The sequence below is a fragment of the Falco rusticolus genome, chromosome 4, assembly GCF_015220075.1.
Source record: "Falco rusticolus isolate bFalRus1 chromosome 4, bFalRus1.pri, whole genome shotgun sequence".
Taxonomy (NCBI): domain Eukaryota; kingdom Metazoa; phylum Chordata; class Aves; order Falconiformes; family Falconidae; genus Falco; species Falco rusticolus.
This window is the reverse complement of record NC_051190.1, coordinates 76,069,252-76,085,865: the sequence shown is the minus strand read 5'-3', so window position 1 is coordinate 76,085,865 and position 16,614 is coordinate 76,069,252. Positions and strand designations below refer to the sequence as shown.

The window sequence follows — 16,614 nt, the reverse complement described above, 5'->3', positions numbered from 1 at the left end:
GCAGAGGGAATCGAGCGTGTGGGTGTCCCAGGAGGGGTGCAGGAGGATCCACCACAGCCACACACCCCTGGAGGCAGCTGGCTTTCCGGTACTCATCTTGGGAGGCAGCTAAGGAACATACACCGCTGCTCTGGCTGGCCTGGCGTAGCCCCCAGCTGGATGCGATGGCGTGAGCAGTGCCACTCTGGACACCCCACCCCCCCGAGCCCACCGGTGTGAGGCCTGCCTGGCCAAGCCGGCTGGCCGCTGCCTCCCCTGGGCAGGTGGAGCCCACCCCTCCCCAACAGGCCATAGAAGCCAAGCCCTCACACCGGCACCAGCCGCCAAGGCCGCAGTTGATGTGCATTGTACACCTGCTGCTGGCTGCGCCCTTTCCTCGCACCGGTAAAATGGAATTAATAACAACTCGGGCACCAACATCTGCCACTCGTACCCCCAGGGCGTGATCGCCTCCTGTGGCTCTGCCCCGGTGCTGGCTTGTTCTGTCATTCGCGCCCCCGTGACAGAGCAGCAGCGGCCGGGCGGTGGCACTTCCGCGGCAGCACCTGTCACCGGCCCCCGCCCCACCCCACCGCCCCCCTCCCCACTGCGCCCACCCCCCCCGCCGCCGGGCTGAGGGGCGGGGCGCGGCTGAGGCGGGGCGCTAACGGCCACAGCCCTCCGGCAGCGAGGGCCCGCGGTGGCGGCGCGGTCCCGCCAGGCGGCGCTGTGTGGCCGCCGCCATCGCTGCTCCCCGCAGCTCGGCGGCTGCTCGGGGCCGAGGCGGCTGCGGCGCGGCTTCCCGGGCGCGGGGAGAAGGCCTCGGGCTGGGCCGAGGCGACGGCGGGCGGCGGCGGCGGCGGGTCTCGGCGGCGCCATGGGGAAGCGGGACAACCGGGTGGTGAGTAGCACGGGCGGTCCGGTGGGGAGGTGGCGGCGGGGCCCGGGCCGGCGCGGCGGCCGCCCCCGGGATCCGCCGCGGCGGCGGCAGCTTCGGGCGGGCCCCGTTGGGGAAGCCGCGGGGAGCGGGGCGCTGCCTGAGCGCGGGCAGCCGCGGCGGCCTAAGCAGGCCCGTCCGGCCGCTGCCGTGCCCCGGGCGCGGGGGCGGAAGGGCCGCCGCCCCGCAGCCGCGGGGAAGAGGGGCCCCGTTCGGGCGGGCCTGCGCCTCGGCGGGCGGGAGGCACTCGCGGGCTGGGTACGCGGCGGCGGGGCCGGGGGGCCCCGTGCCGCCAGACAACAAAGGCGGGCCCGTGCCCTGCCGGGCCGCCCGGCCGCGGTGGGCGCCGCGGGGAGCGGGCCTGGGCCGCCCGGGGCGCTGCGGGCCGGGCCGTCCCTCAGCGCGGGCGGGCGAGTCCCCGCCGTCCCCGGGCCGCGCCGCGCCGCCTTGTCAGAGCCGCGGCGGTCGTGGCCGGTGCCCGCTTTGTGATCTGCTGCGTGAAGGTGATTAAGATGCTGGCCGGGTCCTTACAAAGCTACGGTGTTCCCCGTGGGAGCTGCAGCATTCCCTGAAGGAGCTCCGCTCCTCGCGAAGCCGGATTTCCTTAAACTTGGCGTTCCGCGGTACCGGAGCGGTTTGAAATGTGCGAACCCTCGGAGCCAGCCGCCGGGCGGCCACAGATGTGCTCCTACACACCCGGCGGCAGGACCTCACTTTATACTGCTACCGCGTTCATCCCTCTTCGTATTTTTCTTGAAAACTTTTTAATAGCAGTTAGCCATTCACCTTATGCTCATAACTCATTTAGGCACTGTAAATTTACAATTAATGAGCTTTACGAGTAAAACCAAGTCATAGTGTTCTCTACCCACACACCCCCACCTCCCACCCCGCCTTGTCTCTGGTATGTGCTAGGAGTTCATACTCAGATCCATTCAGGGGAATGTCTTTGCTTACCTTGGTGGAATAATACAAAACAGACATGGTGGACATAGTTTGTATATGTGTATTTGTATAATGTATAAAGGCCTTTGATTATGGAGGCATCAAAATAAGTGTACTGAGAAAGTGTGGACAGTGTTAGACTGCAAGACCTGGCCTGTGCTCAAAATGTGTTGCCCTCCCATAATGTTTTTGGGTCTATTTGGGTGTCTTATGTTCTTTCAATGAGACAGTTGGGATGCACCTACCAATGCCAGCAAATCTTTACATTCTTATATAAGGTTCATTATGCTATGACAGCTGCTGGCACAGACAAGTTATAATATAGGAAGGACCCTTCACCTCTGTTCTATGATCGTAAAGCTTCCTACCTGTTGCTTCTTTCCCATGACCCTTTTTAAATACACCATCGTTTTGACAGTTTGGAGATGGAAAATAAATTTAGGTTTTTCATATCTGCAGGATACTTGCAAGGCAGTAATAGCTTGTATCGCTTGCCCAAAGAACCCTAGCTGACTGGAGCCTTATGCTTTTCATAAGCATGAAAGCTATACAACAGATACCTTTTAATAACTGCTTGAGCAAACTGCCAAAAAAAGAAAATGAATGTGCAGACAAGCACTTTCTTTACTGAGGGTGCATTTCTGTGCTCTTTCTGGCGAGTGAGGTGCAGTTTGGCAAAGTCGCGTAAATACTTCTAAGAAACGTTTATTGATAAAGTAATTCTTCATAAATAAACCTGTTTGAAATTGCAAGAATGTCTTTTAAGACATCAGTTTCCTAATTGTGGTATATATTTCCTAATCGTGGTGTATATAGAGCAGTATTCGGTCGTTATGCACTTGCTTCTAGAAAGTTAAAGAAGGCCACTTGAATGGAGGAAGGAAGCTTCCTAGCTGCTTATCTGGGATCAGTTTGAGGAAGTAGAAAAACAACACTTGACAGTTCTAGCCTCTTCTGCAGGTAGTGAGTTTTGTTTGGAGGTGGTAAGGTGTTTGTTTCAGGTTAGCTCAGGTAAGAAGGTAGCTAATTTCTATTAAATTTTAATGTTGGGTATAATAATTATGTAAGAAGATAGACCTTTCAGATATAAATTGTTGAATGGTAACCGGAAAGACTTGACTTGCTTTGCTCTCTGGAGTAAGCCAAGTGATTAAGCATGTTGCTGTTGTTTTCTATAGTGGATCTAGTACATTGAAATTACCTTTGTTCCGTGAAAACAGTGTTCAGATACTCTCTTCCAGCGTTGCTAAAGGAGCTCATTTTCTACTTGAAGATGAATTCAAATGCAAATACTTATTTGTCATATAATGAAATGCTAGAGTTAATAATGTGAATACTTATCTCTAAGTGCTGTAACTATTTGAGTGCATACATCCACCAGGCTACAAAAGAAGGTGCCAAGCTGAGGTTCAACTAGTTTAAATTGGCATACCTCAGCATTTACCTGCCCATGTTAGTTAGTCCCTTTTTGTGTGAAGTAAAGGAACACAGCAAAGCCCCAAGAAATGGCAGCAGACCGCAAAGTTAAGAGTTGCAAAGTCAACCTGAGTCAAAAAATGGTCCACTTGAAAGACCCCTCAGATTGCTTCAGTGTGGTCTAGCTGATGGACCATGAGCCAAACTCCGTGTGGGGACTGTTTCCCTCCGGCCTGCTGCCGCATCCCAGGTAGAGCCTAGAGTCTCTTTTCCAGGACCAAATGTGGTCCCAAGAGCTGCAGGCCATCAGCCTGCTCGCAGTCCAGTCCAGAAACTCAGTGTTGCAGTGTCCACTGCTTCTGCAGTAGGGGGAACAAGAGAGGAGGCGGCAGCTGCGGTTTTTGACAGCTTTCACAAATGTTCACTTGCTGTGCGTGGTGGTTTCCAAATGCTTACTTTATGGCCTGATAAAAAGCAGTGCGGGCATGTAAGAGCTACTGTGCGTATGGTCAAATCTTTATTTTGAATCTACAAAACGTTGTACTTCAAAAAAAAAAATAAATCTTGAGCTGGTCAACTAAAGCTAATCATTGACTGTTGGGTCAGTGTTCTTACTGTGGACAGTAAGAACAGCACGTGTTATGTTTTGCAAAAGTAAATTGTGACATGTTGAGAGGATGTAGTGGTAGAAGCCCTTGAGGTAAGGGGGTACATGTACATTCCTTTTGCGTAAGTAAAATATTGGTATAAAAATAATAATTGTTTGCTAGTTAAGAGTTTTTTCATTAATTGCTGAGGTGGGTTATGGTTTCTAAGTTTTAAATTAATCTTTTGTAAGCTGTTACATTTTTAGGGTGAATATGGAGAGGCTGCATGGGTTTGGAAAATGGAATACCTCATAAGATATTTAAAAAAACCCATAAATTTCCCCCTCCCTAAAATAGCCCTAAATCACAGAATTTTCACACATGCATGACTGTAGCACAGCATCGCCACTTGCTTGTTTTGGTGTTACAGCAAGAAACTTTATGCAGAATTTGTTGAATCTACTGTCATGAATTTGAGCAGAATTTTAAAGGCATAGTAGGATCACTTGTCCCAGAGAGAATATTTCAGCAGTTGTGATACTGTACTCGGTTTGCAAAATCATTGCTCAGGGAGGGGAATTACTGTAAGCAACATAGTCTCTTTGTGGATGAGTTCTTTCTGTCAGTCTCTAACTGAAAGCGCATACCTGAGTCTTTCTGCCAGACTGAATCAACTTGGTTTAGTTAAATATTTTATATCTTTAGAAACAAGTCAGAATTATTTTTCAACAAGCGAGAAGAAGTTCCTATGAAGAACAAAAAGGACAGATTTTGATATCACAGCGCAGCTAGTGAATTTGATATTTCTTTTTGTTATTTCATATTCAAGGCATATATGAATCCCATAGCTATGGCCAGAGCGCGAGGTCCTGCCCAGAACTCGGGACCAACGATACAGGACTACTTGAACAGGCCAAGACCAACATGGTAAGTGGCAACAGTTGTCTGTCTGTCCTTCTGACCTTTTGAGAGAAAGATTTGGTCCCTCTTACTAAGATGACAATGGTATCTACCTCCTCCCCAGTAATACATCTTGAAAGATGCCTTGTCTTTGGCCAGGGTGTTCTTTTTCAAATATGTATTTAATCTCCTCTTTTAAAAACAATAGTATTTCATTTTGAATTGCATATTTCTTATTTGTCTTTAAAAGTTTTGGCAACAGTTTCTCAGAAGAGGAAAACATCAGTCATTTTGCCTCTTTCACAAATCCTACTACCTAAAGCCTGCAGATATCTATAATTTTTAAACAAAGTAATCTCTAGCAAAAGCTTTTGCTGGTATATTCACAGAACACAGTTTACCCAACAAAATCATCGCTTTGAGATTATCAACAACTTACTTTACATTCAGTCCATTTTGCCTCCTCTCATTAGACATTAGAGAACAGTTCACCTAATTACAAAGTTAGGTTTAGATCTTTCAGAGGGATTTAATTACCATACTTTAAGTTATTACGGTTAGGTTACGATATGCATAACATCTAAGATGCTTTCATTCTTCTTTCTGTTGGAAGTTCAGCCAAAGTTAAACTTGAAAAAAAAACTACAAAAAGTTAGATGCCAAAGAAGGTATTTTTAATTGTGAAAATTGTGATCTATCATCCTTTTTATGTAGGGAAGAAGTGAAAGAACAACTAGAAAAGAAAAAGAAAGGATCCAGGGCTTTGGCTGAGTTTGAAGAAAAGATGAACGAGGTTGGTAATGTTATTAGTATGTTAGTACTTGATTCTTCATATCTTACATACCACTTTCCTTCTGTTATCTTTAACAGCACCAAGTAGCCATTACATTTCACTTCACTCAAGCTTTCAATGAGTAAATATTTTGTCTCATTTGTATCAGAAGTTAAGGTTTACCACTTAACCAGTGAAGAGCTATTCTCAGTTAAGAGAAACACTATATAAAAAGTTTCGACAACTGCTGCTGAATAGAACTTTTTAACTTTTCAAAAATGTAAATACAGTTTACAAATGCATGTGTTTATATTAATAAATGAAACTCATGCACTTTCCAGTATGATAAACTGAAGTCTGTTGGGCTAATCTTCTCTTGTTTAAGGTCACATGATCCGAATATATTTTAAAAACGTGCATTAGTGGAAACGTGTCTTTGGCAAGAAACGTACACATAATATTAGTATGGGAGAAGGCACAAAGAATGGCCTTCAATACACAGATAAGACTATAAAGCACTTTCTCTCTCATCCTAAGATGATTAATTCCATGCTGGTTCCCTGCTATAAATGCAACCGTTCTGATGCTTGTGTTCAGTACCTACTGGAGATCAGCACAGTGTAAAAGTTTCATGTGTAAGTCCTGTTGTGTATGTAGGAAGAAATTAGTATACAATGAATTAAACTGTTCCTGTTCCTTTTTGGATTCTGGTATCTTGAGCTAAGCTTCAAGCTGTAGTCTCCGTCACTGTGTGTGAGTTTCTAGTTGAAGTAGATTATGCTCCTGCTCTGTTACTGGAAGGGTATAGTACGCGTAGTACTCCTGCTACTACCTTTTTGCCTAAGAAATTATACTGGTATTTGGAGGGTCATGGTGTGCTATTCTGAGAGGATTGGTTGTTCTGTGCTCTGCCAATTTTCGCTTGGTGAGTTTGATTTAGTATTTTATTCCTTTCCTGCTTTTATCTTTGCTTTATTATGAAATAATTGGAACTGGCATAGATAGAAGATAACAGCCTTTCAGTATGGCAGAAAGGTAGGAGGGGGTGCAGCAAATAGTGAAATGGCCACGAGTTCTTCCTGAAGCTCTGAAGAATAGATCTCTGAAAGCTGAAAAGATTACAAGTCTCTGAATGAGTTGTGCTCTCTCCTGTTTTACTGACAGATAATTTAAAGAGAGCACCTGCCTAATAAAGCACAGGCTGTTGTTACAGACCCCTCGGGTAGCTCTGGGTAGCTGGTATATCGAAGTACGCGACCCACCGCAGTATTGCGTAGATGGACCATGGAAGCACATGACACACAGCAGTGTATCTGGGCTCAGCAGCACTGGTCAGCTAATTCACCGTATGCTGACTTGGGTTTCTGTGTATCATACTGCATTGCACAGGTATAATCTTGTTTAATTCCAAATTTTTTTCCTGTCCCTTCAGCACAATATGTGGATTATTGTTGCTTTGCCAATACAATACCAGTGCGGCTTCATTGTGAAGAAAGGGAGGATCGGAATAGTAGTAATGACGAAGGGAGCATGTGGTGTGTCTGACAGGAAGCAGGAATAGCACAGACTGGAGCTAGCAGCCTTTCAGTCTGATGGGGGCAGGTTGGATATTTCCAAGCTCTTGAAGAGGGGATTTTAGGTAGACATAAAGACCTTGTGAGGAATTGAAAAGGAGGAATGAGAGGAGACTTCTATGTGTGCAGTGTGTTTGGCCTAACAAAAGTAAGAGTGTTGCTATGAAGTTTTTCTGGTAGGGTACCCTGGCCTTCTGAAGTGCTGTAGCAAGAACACTGTGCTACAAAAGTAAAAATACCGTAATTAACACCCTCGAAGATAAATTCCAAAGTCCTAAATCCAAAAAACTTGAACATTAAGGTGTGAACTAACATGATATTTTTGATGAATATTATTCTTCTGTAAAATCAAATGCATTATAGCCTTGGTTAACATTATATGTTGTTTATTTTCTGTGGGTTTTGTGAAGGCTATAATACCAGGTAGAGGACAAGATTTCGAAAAAGGCCTCTTAAAAAGACCTATTTGGAAATAACACTTGTGTCACTGTTTCTGTTTGGGGTGTTTGTTTTTTTTTTCAGAATTGGAGGAAGGAACTGGAAAAACACAGGGAGAAATTACTGGGTGGAAACGAGAGTTCCTCCAAAAAGAAAGAGGTACGTTATTTTTCAGTTTCCTACAGCCTGTGTTCAGAACTGCATTTATCATCGATGCTGCCAGTACAGAATTTCATAAATACATTTTAAAAGCCATCATCAAAGTACATAAACCTAAATGCACAGCAGAAGAACATCATGCCAAAGTAACATTTGTTTTATTCTATTTTTAAGAAAAAGAAAAAGGAAAAGAAGAAATCTAATAGGGTGAGCAAAATTTTCAGTTTTCTGAGCTTTTTTTTGCTTTGGGTTTGTTCCTATTTGTCATTCAAGTTCTCTTGGAAAGAGAGAGTATAACTAATTTTTAATTTAGCTGTTAAAATAACTTGAGAGGGGTGGCGTACATTCTGTACAAGCAGAATTTTACTTCTGCTTAAAGGGAGGAAAAGAGCTTTAAATAGATATCGTTAAAAATGTTAGAAGTTACTTTTTACAGTTTTAATAAATAAAATCTGTAAGACGAGCTGCTTGGAAGTAAAATTTCGTTGATAATACCTTGCAAATTAATAAACTTTAAAGGTAGGGTTTGGAGGGACTTTAGAATATTTGCCAGACAAAATGCTGCATCTCACAAGCTTCACTTTTTGTTGTGTTTGGTCAAGTTGTCTTCATCTTCCTCTTCTTCATCAAGCTCTGATTCTTCCAGCAGTTCATCTGATTCAGAAGATGAGGTAAGAACTAATAGAATCTAATATGTTTTGTTAATGAGGCTTATTAACAGAGATTTTGGTAATATATTTTAGAATATTGTTTGAGGGCTTGGATCGCATAAAACTATTTTTTATGCATTTGATACATATAAAGTTGTGAATTTTAGACATGTATCTCTGCAAGAATTTCTTTGAGGACTATAAATTTTTGGTGCCTGGCTTGTAAACTGGATCAATTTCTGTTTTAACATTGAATTGTATATTTTCTCAATAGAATCCCCCATCTAATCATAAAAATGCAAAAATATCATTTTTACTTTTTAGCAAAAATCTTTATTACAGATAATCAGATTCTACAGCACACATCTAAATAATAAACAGAACCTAGAGAACCTGGATTTTTCACCATTATTTCAATGCAGGAGAGTTATGAAGGTCTTCCTCTTAAGAGAATCTGACTGTAGTGTACTTTATTCCTTCAAGAGAACATGCTAACATGTAGGAATTTGGTGTTCCCTATTCTTTACATTTAATTTAAGTCTTTAATTCTAGTGAGAATAAATTCTTTTTTTCTTTTTTTTTTCCTACAATATTTGTGGATAGGATAAAAAGCAAGGGAAGAAAAGAAGGAAAAAGAAGTACCGCTCCTCACGGAAATCTTCAGCAAGCTCAACTTCTGCATCTGAGTCGGATAGCAAGGTAAATATGCAGATGTGTTACCCTTGGCAAGTTTTCTTGATCTGTGTTATAAAGACATACACACTTCTGATTTTCACTTACCTGGGTGGGGTTTTTTATCTTCCAAATTTTAAACCATGCATTCTGTAGCTGAGCTGCACTTGTATCTTCCAGATGCAGTCAGGAATCTACCTCCACTGGTCACAATGCCTGGCAGAAATAATTTGATCTTAGAAAAAGAACATGCTTTATTCCAACAACTTTTAGCTATTTTTCTGAGTTCAGACATAGGCAGCTTTTGTGCTGCTCAAATGTTTAGTTTTACTACTACGTTAGCACTTAATGTTCTGTGAAATTCTTGTGAATATGCTATTTAATTGAACACCATCTGTGAAAATATAGTTATTACAGGCTATCAGTGGCCAAAATACTGCCTTTCCAAGTATCTGTGGACTGTGGATATACGGGCTTACTCAATGAACAAAAGGGTGGAGAAGATACATGAGGCAATTTGTTCTTGTATGTTAGCATTGTTCTGTGTTACACTGGATGGTAATTGTACTTCTTGCCTAAATATTAATAATATAGCAAGTTGTTAAGATTTTATGTGTAGACTTCATCACAGGCTTTCACTGGAATACCTAATTCAGTGTGGTATAAACGTAAGGAATTTGTGCTAATGGAACTTTTAAAACTTTTGCTACATAAAGGGACACAGATCTATTACTGCTGAAATTGGAAGACAGAAGACTCCACGGAAGTATCTTCCTAACTCCTGCCTGATCAGCAGAGATGGGCTTAGAGAGAGAATAAGAACTCCAGACTGTTATATGTGGTTATAGTAGCGATAGCTGGTACCCTTTCCAGAGGCTCTTTACATGTACTGCAAGGACTTTGTTACCTGTTTCCATAAAGACCTTTTTACGCTGCTGGTTCAAGAAATTAGTAGCTGCATCAAAACTATGACTTTTTTCCTGTTAACTGCAAGGTAGAAAGAAAAACTCTGAAGAACGACCTTCAGTAGACTGAAAAAGGCAATGGGTCAAACAGCTTTTGGGATTTCAGCCTTTTTCCTGAAATAGTTTTGTCATGGTTTGTTTTCCTTTCTATTTAGGACAGCACAAAAAAGAAAAGGTCGAAAGAAGATTATGAAAAAGAGAAGGTATTTTTACTCTTTAAATACTTGCATGAGAACTGCATTTTATGTACGCACTTTTTTAAAAAAATCTTTAATATTGAATGCTTCAATTTACACCTATGGAAATTTTCTGTCCAAAGCTACACAGTCAGAAGGTATTCAGTACCCCAGTTTGACTTAGACTATTAGTTGGGATCAGCTCCTGTTTTAATAATTCTTGTTAGTGGAAACTGCTGGATCTGTTCATGTTATGAAGGTAAATGAAAAAAGTATCTGATCTGCTGTAAGTAGATCAGCTGCATTTCATTATTTTGGGTTTTATCATGAGCAGTCACATTGAGCTAAAAATACGTGTGGTGATATTTCAGTGGCATGCCTGGTAGGATACTGGCTGGTTGCTGTAAATTAAGGAATGTTGAGCAGAGGATATATTTATCTAAATGTAGTCATAATTGCAAATATTGTACTTACGACAGCTTTGAAAAATTGCAGAGAAAAATGTATATTGGCTTAAGAAAAAATTATCTTATTCTATCTTTGAGCATGAAAACCCTCTCTCCTTTCTGCTGCCACCTCACCATTTTGTCCACACGTCTGAGGACTTTCTTCTGTTTAATGCACATAATCTTGTTGACCTAAGTTAGTTTACACATAGGGTAGAAATAACAATGCTTTCAGAGTCCTCCCTAGTCTTTCTCTCCAGTTACCTCTCTTATCACATTGGCCTCTACCATCCCAGTCAACAGTATTGACTTTGATGTACAAATTCTCGGTTGTGTAAGGCGAATGTGTCAATACATTTATTCCATCACCACCCTCCGTGCTGCTGCTTCCATTTCACAGAGTTTCCATTTCCCATCAACTCCTTTTAACTTCTAGGTAGCTTTGATTCAAAGACCAAGTGTCTACCAGAACCCCTTACTGTAATGCTGCTTTCACACATCCTCTGAAAGCAAAGGGCCTTTGGGGACTAGAGGTCTTCTACCTGAAGATCCCCCATTCTTCAAATGTGTTGCATCATGTCTACTTTTCCTGAGTACTTTTGGGAAAGGATTGTGGTACCTACTATAGACTAAATAGCACAACTGAGATGTGTGATCATACCTTGCAAAAAGTTGATTAGCAAGAAATTGTTTTCAGTCTCTGGCCTTAGAAACCGAATGGAAGAAACTAGCTTCAGTCTTAGGAACACCTTGCCTGGTCCAGAGGAAAGGTGGGGGAGTTGAAAAGTAGCTCATCAGAGCAGTCATGCAGCATCAAGATTGTAAAAATAAAGTCTGTCCTTTCAATGTACCGAGATTATAAAGTGTTGAAGTGCAGCTGGCAGGGACAGCTTTTCCCAATGGGAGACAGATATAGAGGGAGCTTTTTCTTTTAATCAACAAAGCAAGAGTCTGAAACCGCAACATTTGTATGTGCGTTTTGAGACATCTTAATTTACTCGGTATCTGGAAGTGGTGAAACATTTTATTTTCAAACGTTTACTCCTTCATGTGTTATTCTTTAAAATAAGAGACTATACTGTAGTAGTATTGCTCTCACTTATAGAAGGCTGCTGTATCTTGGTAACAAGAGAAAGGAATATACAGAAAAAGGATTATTTCCACTAAAAGCATTTTAACAGCTGGTAGGGTAATTTGTTGATGATTAGTAATTTGTCAACAATATTGTCAACAATATTTAACAATATTTCGCAACTTAGAAATAATATTTCAATTTTAAGTTTTAAGCAGAAGTTCTACAAAATTTGAAAGGCCTGACTTTACTCACCAATACATTACTTTGTGTAGGAAGGCAAAAGTCACCACAGGAAAAGGAAGAAAGCCGATCGCGGTGATGGACCTTTATCATCAGACTCCTTATCAGAATCAGATCAGACAGAGGAGGTCAGTATGAAACCTCAGTTTCAGATGTGATAATGCTTTAGCTTACTGATTCGCATGAGTCAGTGAACAAACCAGCTTAGATTTAATCTGTTGTTGAAACTGTTCTGCTCTGTGCAGTTGAATTCAAGAGCAGCACATTCAAAGTTGTTTGTGGTTTTTTATCTTTAATAAAAAATTTTACTAGAATTTTAATACAATTCCTATTACTTATAAGTAAATTAGAATTAACTTTCTTGAAAACTTTCAACTTTTAATGGATATTTTAGAGCTCAATGAAATGAGGTTTAAGTGATTGGTGTGGTGTCCTTCACAAGAAATCTGCCAATCTATTCAAAATCATAAGAGAGAAATGAAGATGTCTAAAATGTTTTGGCTCCCTTTTCTAGTGAATTAGAAAATTTTGAACATAATAACCTTACTCTCACCCTTGTGTATATCTACTTTGAGGATCTGTATTCTTGTAGGATTACAACATTTGGGAAGGTTCCAATGTGGTTTTTTTTCATTAAGAATTTTTGCAACGTTATTGGCTTAGTAATTTTACCTTTATATCTCTGCTGTGTCTTGTTCTGCTGTGTATTAAAAGCGGAGTGTGTTTCCCAAATCATATGTGTAGGGTAATGTGTATTCCAGAACATAGCACAGAACAGATAACCAGTGTTTCTTCAGTATGTTTTACCGCTGTTGTGCCATCATTAATTTATATGCAACAAAACCTCAAACTTTTATTTAAAACAGCACTTCCAAAGCTGCTTTTCCATTACATTAGATTTAATTCTTTTCAGGTGCAAGTGAAAAAGAAGAAAAACAATGAGGAAAAAGAGAAAACAGCAAGTATCCTTCTTACACATACTGTAGTCTTAGGGTATAAATATTCTGTACTTGATTAGTTTCCAGTTTCACGTTTTTCAGTAATACAGATGTCTTATCACAAAAGTCTACTGTCACATGAATTTAAATTAACAATTTCTCTATTTACCTGCTGAAGTCACTTTTTCAGTTGTTGAATTAAAGGAAGGATTTTTCACAGAGATACGTGATTTGAGATTTGTGTAAGTTTAACGCTTACTGTAGCATATATTTTACTGTATCAACCTACTAGAACTAGTCATCTGTGTGGTATTGGGTAGGGTAGCAGTTTGCCACACAGCCATCAGTGCTGCTTTTTTGTCAGTGTCGTGCATAATTCTTCCATGCTAAGCCCCCTCTACCAGACCGTGAAAAGGGCCTTAGGATGTAATCGCTGCAACATCTACACGAATATAATTCTTCCCCCAACCAAATAAAAAGCTGTCAACAACCTATTACTTTTCTTAATTTTGTCCATTTGTTTCTGTTGGTAAAAGTGAGAGGAAGGTTCAGCAGTGATGTATATACAACTCAAATTCATGACATACACCTGAGGATCCTCAGTTAGGAGTATAGTGATTCTGAGATCCTAAATGTCTGGCAGAGATGTCTGTATCTTTCCATCTCCTGTGTCAGCAGCAGTGCTCCTAATCGGACATCTCAGCTGTCTAGATGAGTTACCGTGAAGGGAAGGTTTAGGTTTACATTAGTCGCCTAAAAATACAAGCATAGGAGTGTCAGTGATAATACACATTGTCCATAGTACTTGTTTGGTTTTTCATAATCATATAAGTTGTTTGCCATGAAATTTCTAGTGATACAAAGCTTTCATACCAGGATTTTTTTTGCTTACATAATGTCACATCTGTTTACAAATTCCAGTTCAAATTCTGCTTTCAAAAAGACAGAATTGCATCTCTCAGCTTCTGTATTACAGTGATCAGGTTAATATCTCCAGGACTGAATCCAGTAGGGTTAATTGAGTGTATTCATATTTACAATTGAGATCATAATTGTTTTATTTTAAATGATGTGCAAGTGCTGGAGATTCTAGCCAAATGTGGTTGAACTATTTAATTGTGCACAGTAAAAGCAAGCACGCACTTTAGAATCTGTAAACATTCTAGTTACTCCCACATATATAAGTTGTCACTGCTTGTCAAAGCACTTCCTTAGTACTTTCTCAGAAATCTATAAAGCACTGAAAATCATCTAAAAGATTAGAAGATGTAATAGTGATGGTGATAAGGGGTGTGAAATAGCCAGACCATGATGGAGATAAATTGAAGACTGCTTATTAATAGTACAAATTACTGGGTAAAATACACATTTTCTTTCTGTGATCTCTCAGTAGGCTTTTACAGAAATCTCTTAGGAAATCTTTGTTAAGATACCCTTTCTGTGCTCTCATTTTGCACTAGCAGAATTTCATAGACGGCAATTTTATTATACAATAGCTTCAATTTAATTTTATTATTTTTTAGGATAAAGCAAAAAAGAGAAAGAAGCACAAGAAACATGGTAAAAAGAAGAAAAAGAAGATTGCTGGTTCAAATTCGGATTCAGAATAATAATAATAAAAAAAGACTATCAACAGAAGTGCAATGACTGAAGGAAACTTAAACTGTGAAATGACAGCAAACTTTACCAAACTGCATGAGTTTTCCTGTGTTTTAGAAATATTCATAATCTTTCAGTAGCCAGCCAGATGCAGCTGTGCTGGGAAAGACCGTTGTTATTGCCTGCTGCTTAATACATGAGGTACAACTTCTATAAAATTGCAGTAAGCAGTGTTAGATGTTTGAAACCGTATGAGATGGTAGTCCAGCAGAGATGTAAAATATCGGAAAATAAAAGTTGAACTTTTTAGATAGTAAGAGTAGTCTTTTAAAGCATTAGTAATAGTCTTTATTTGTAAATCTGGACAAAGAAAATCCCAAGTTCATCCTGCAGGTTAATATTATACATAAACTATTACATGCTGGTGTCTGCTAATGGCATTTACAAAATGGGAAATTAATGATAACATTTAAAATGCTGCCTTTGTAGAAATGTTTATGATCTGCCCCATTACCATCTTCATGCTTACGAGAAAGGGAATGCTACAATTTTGGCTGACCGCATAGGGTGCCTTTGCCTTTGATTCTTGCAAATCTGCTATTCTTAATCCACGCAGCATCTCTGATTCTAGGGAGGCCAGAACTATTGTCAGCAGACTTCTTCTGAATAAGCAGTTCTGTGCTTCTAAGCATGTGCTTCTGCATTAAGCAAGAGCAATGACATTTTGCAGTATAACTGACGTTCGAAACCTGAAGATTTTACTTCTGCTTCTTTGAAATAGTGATAGCTTTTTGCTAGTAAGTATGCATATTTCATTTAACATAATTTTGGGTTAGTTGAATACTTCTTGCAAACACTGGGAGCTTTCTTTGCATTATCTTTAGAATTGTTTTGCATGATTTGTACCATTTTTAAATTAACGAAATGCAGGTAATCGTTTGTTGTAACCAGTTCTATGAATTATGTTCCACATGCAGAGTTTCATGTATGTACTTAGTTACTCTTATAGTTAAGTTCATTGCTGTGTTTAAGTGCACACTTGAAGATACTTAGCATGTAAAAAGCGGGGTTTTGATACCTTAACAGCTTCATATTGAAGCTGATTTTACTCTAAGCAAGTTCAGTGGCAGACCTGTTACATGATGTGTCCTGTTAGATAACTACTGCCAGAATCTCATTAAAGATACTGTTTAAACAGTTTGTATTTATATTTTTGTACTTGAGGGCTACAGAATGTTGACTAAATCAGAAAGCTGATTTACTTTTAAATTAGTTGCTTTAGAAATTGAAAAAAAGCTTTTGTAAATTAAACGTGCACACAAGAAAACACAAGCAACCATTTGATTTTAGTTTTTACATGAAATTCTCATAGTACCTTCCACTGAAGTACCTATCGCTGGGCTTCCATTTAGTTAAGAACGGCCTGTCCCTCCTCTATGGTCAGCTGTAGATTTTGCTCTTGATCCGCCCCTTTTTTTCGTTGTGCAGGTGCTAACTTAGAACTTAACCTCTGTTGCATACAGATGTTTCTCAAATATTGTATTGCCAAGAATTGCAAGACCTTTAAGACCTTGATGGTTAGTCTGCAAACCATAACCAAAAACGGGGGGGAGAAAGGTGATTTCATATTGGCATTCTACAGAGAAATTGACTTCAAGTTCTTGAGAAAATACAACTGTTGAGTCGCAGCAGTGTCCCTCTAGACTGTAGTAAGAATATGTTGATCAGATATTTTATACTGATGGGCTTGATGTTACTGATTCTAGATGCTGTTTTGCCAGTGACGTTGTAAAGACAAGGTGAAGTGAACAGTAGGGGTTTGATTAGGGTTTGTGTTTGATTTTTTGGGGGTGGTTTTCTTTTTGAGTCATGGTGTTGCAGTTTTGGTAAAAGAACTTGTAATGAACCATAGCGTAAATGCTGTGTCCTGTGTGATACCGTAATTGACTTCTACACAGCCACCTGCAACGGAAAGAAATAAAAATGGAAATGAGCCCCAGTCTTCCAAATTGTAAGCTGGTATGTCATTTTAATTGCCTGAATCTAACGTGTGTGTTCTGGTCAGCTGCGGGCTTCAGGTGCTGCTGCCGTGCCTTGGAAGCGGCGTAGCTGCTCGAGGGGCTGACAGGCCGCGGCAGCTGCCAGC

General features: G+C 40.6%; 1 protein-coding gene across 4 annotated transcripts; it reads left to right on the top strand.

The window, feature by feature from the left end:
* Nucleotides 1-705: 705 nt before the first annotated feature.
* On the top strand, nucleotides 706-16,477 carry FAM133B (family with sequence similarity 133 member B). Of its 4 annotated transcripts, XM_037386071.1 has the most exons (12): nucleotides 706-880; nucleotides 4,694-4,791; nucleotides 5,479-5,557; nucleotides 7,633-7,707; nucleotides 7,882-7,914; nucleotides 8,310-8,378; nucleotides 8,961-9,056; nucleotides 10,150-10,197; nucleotides 11,964-12,059; nucleotides 12,845-12,893; nucleotides 13,048-13,111; nucleotides 14,393-16,477. In XM_037386071.1, the coding sequence occupies exons 1-12, from the start codon at nucleotides 857-859 to the stop codon at nucleotides 14,514-14,516; spliced, it is 855 nt and encodes a 284-aa protein (XP_037241968.1). In that variant the 5' UTR covers nucleotides 706-856; the 3' UTR covers nucleotides 14,517-16,477. The 4 variants fall into 4 exon arrangements, with proteins under 4 accessions (XP_037241968.1, XP_037241971.1, XP_037241972.1 ...); XM_037386074.1 differs by lacking the exon at nucleotides 13,048-13,111 and having other exon boundaries at nucleotides 12,845-12,889; XM_037386073.1 differs by lacking the exons at nucleotides 706-880; nucleotides 4,694-4,791 and adding an exon at nucleotides 6,701-6,925 and having other exon boundaries at nucleotides 5,478-5,557.
* Nucleotides 16,478-16,614: the final 137 nt, after the last annotated feature.

Coding starts and splice junctions, on each gene's coding strand:
- FAM133B (XM_037386071.1), top strand. CDS start 857: ATGGGGAAGCGGGACAACCGGGTG. Junction 4,792..5,478: donor AACAGGCCAAGACCAACATG/GTAAGTGGCAAC, acceptor CTTTTTATGTAG/GGAAGAAGTGAAAGAACAAC. Junction 8,379..8,960: donor CATCTGATTCAGAAGATGAG/GTAAGAACTAAT, acceptor ATTTGTGGATAG/GATAAAAAGCAAGGGAAGAA.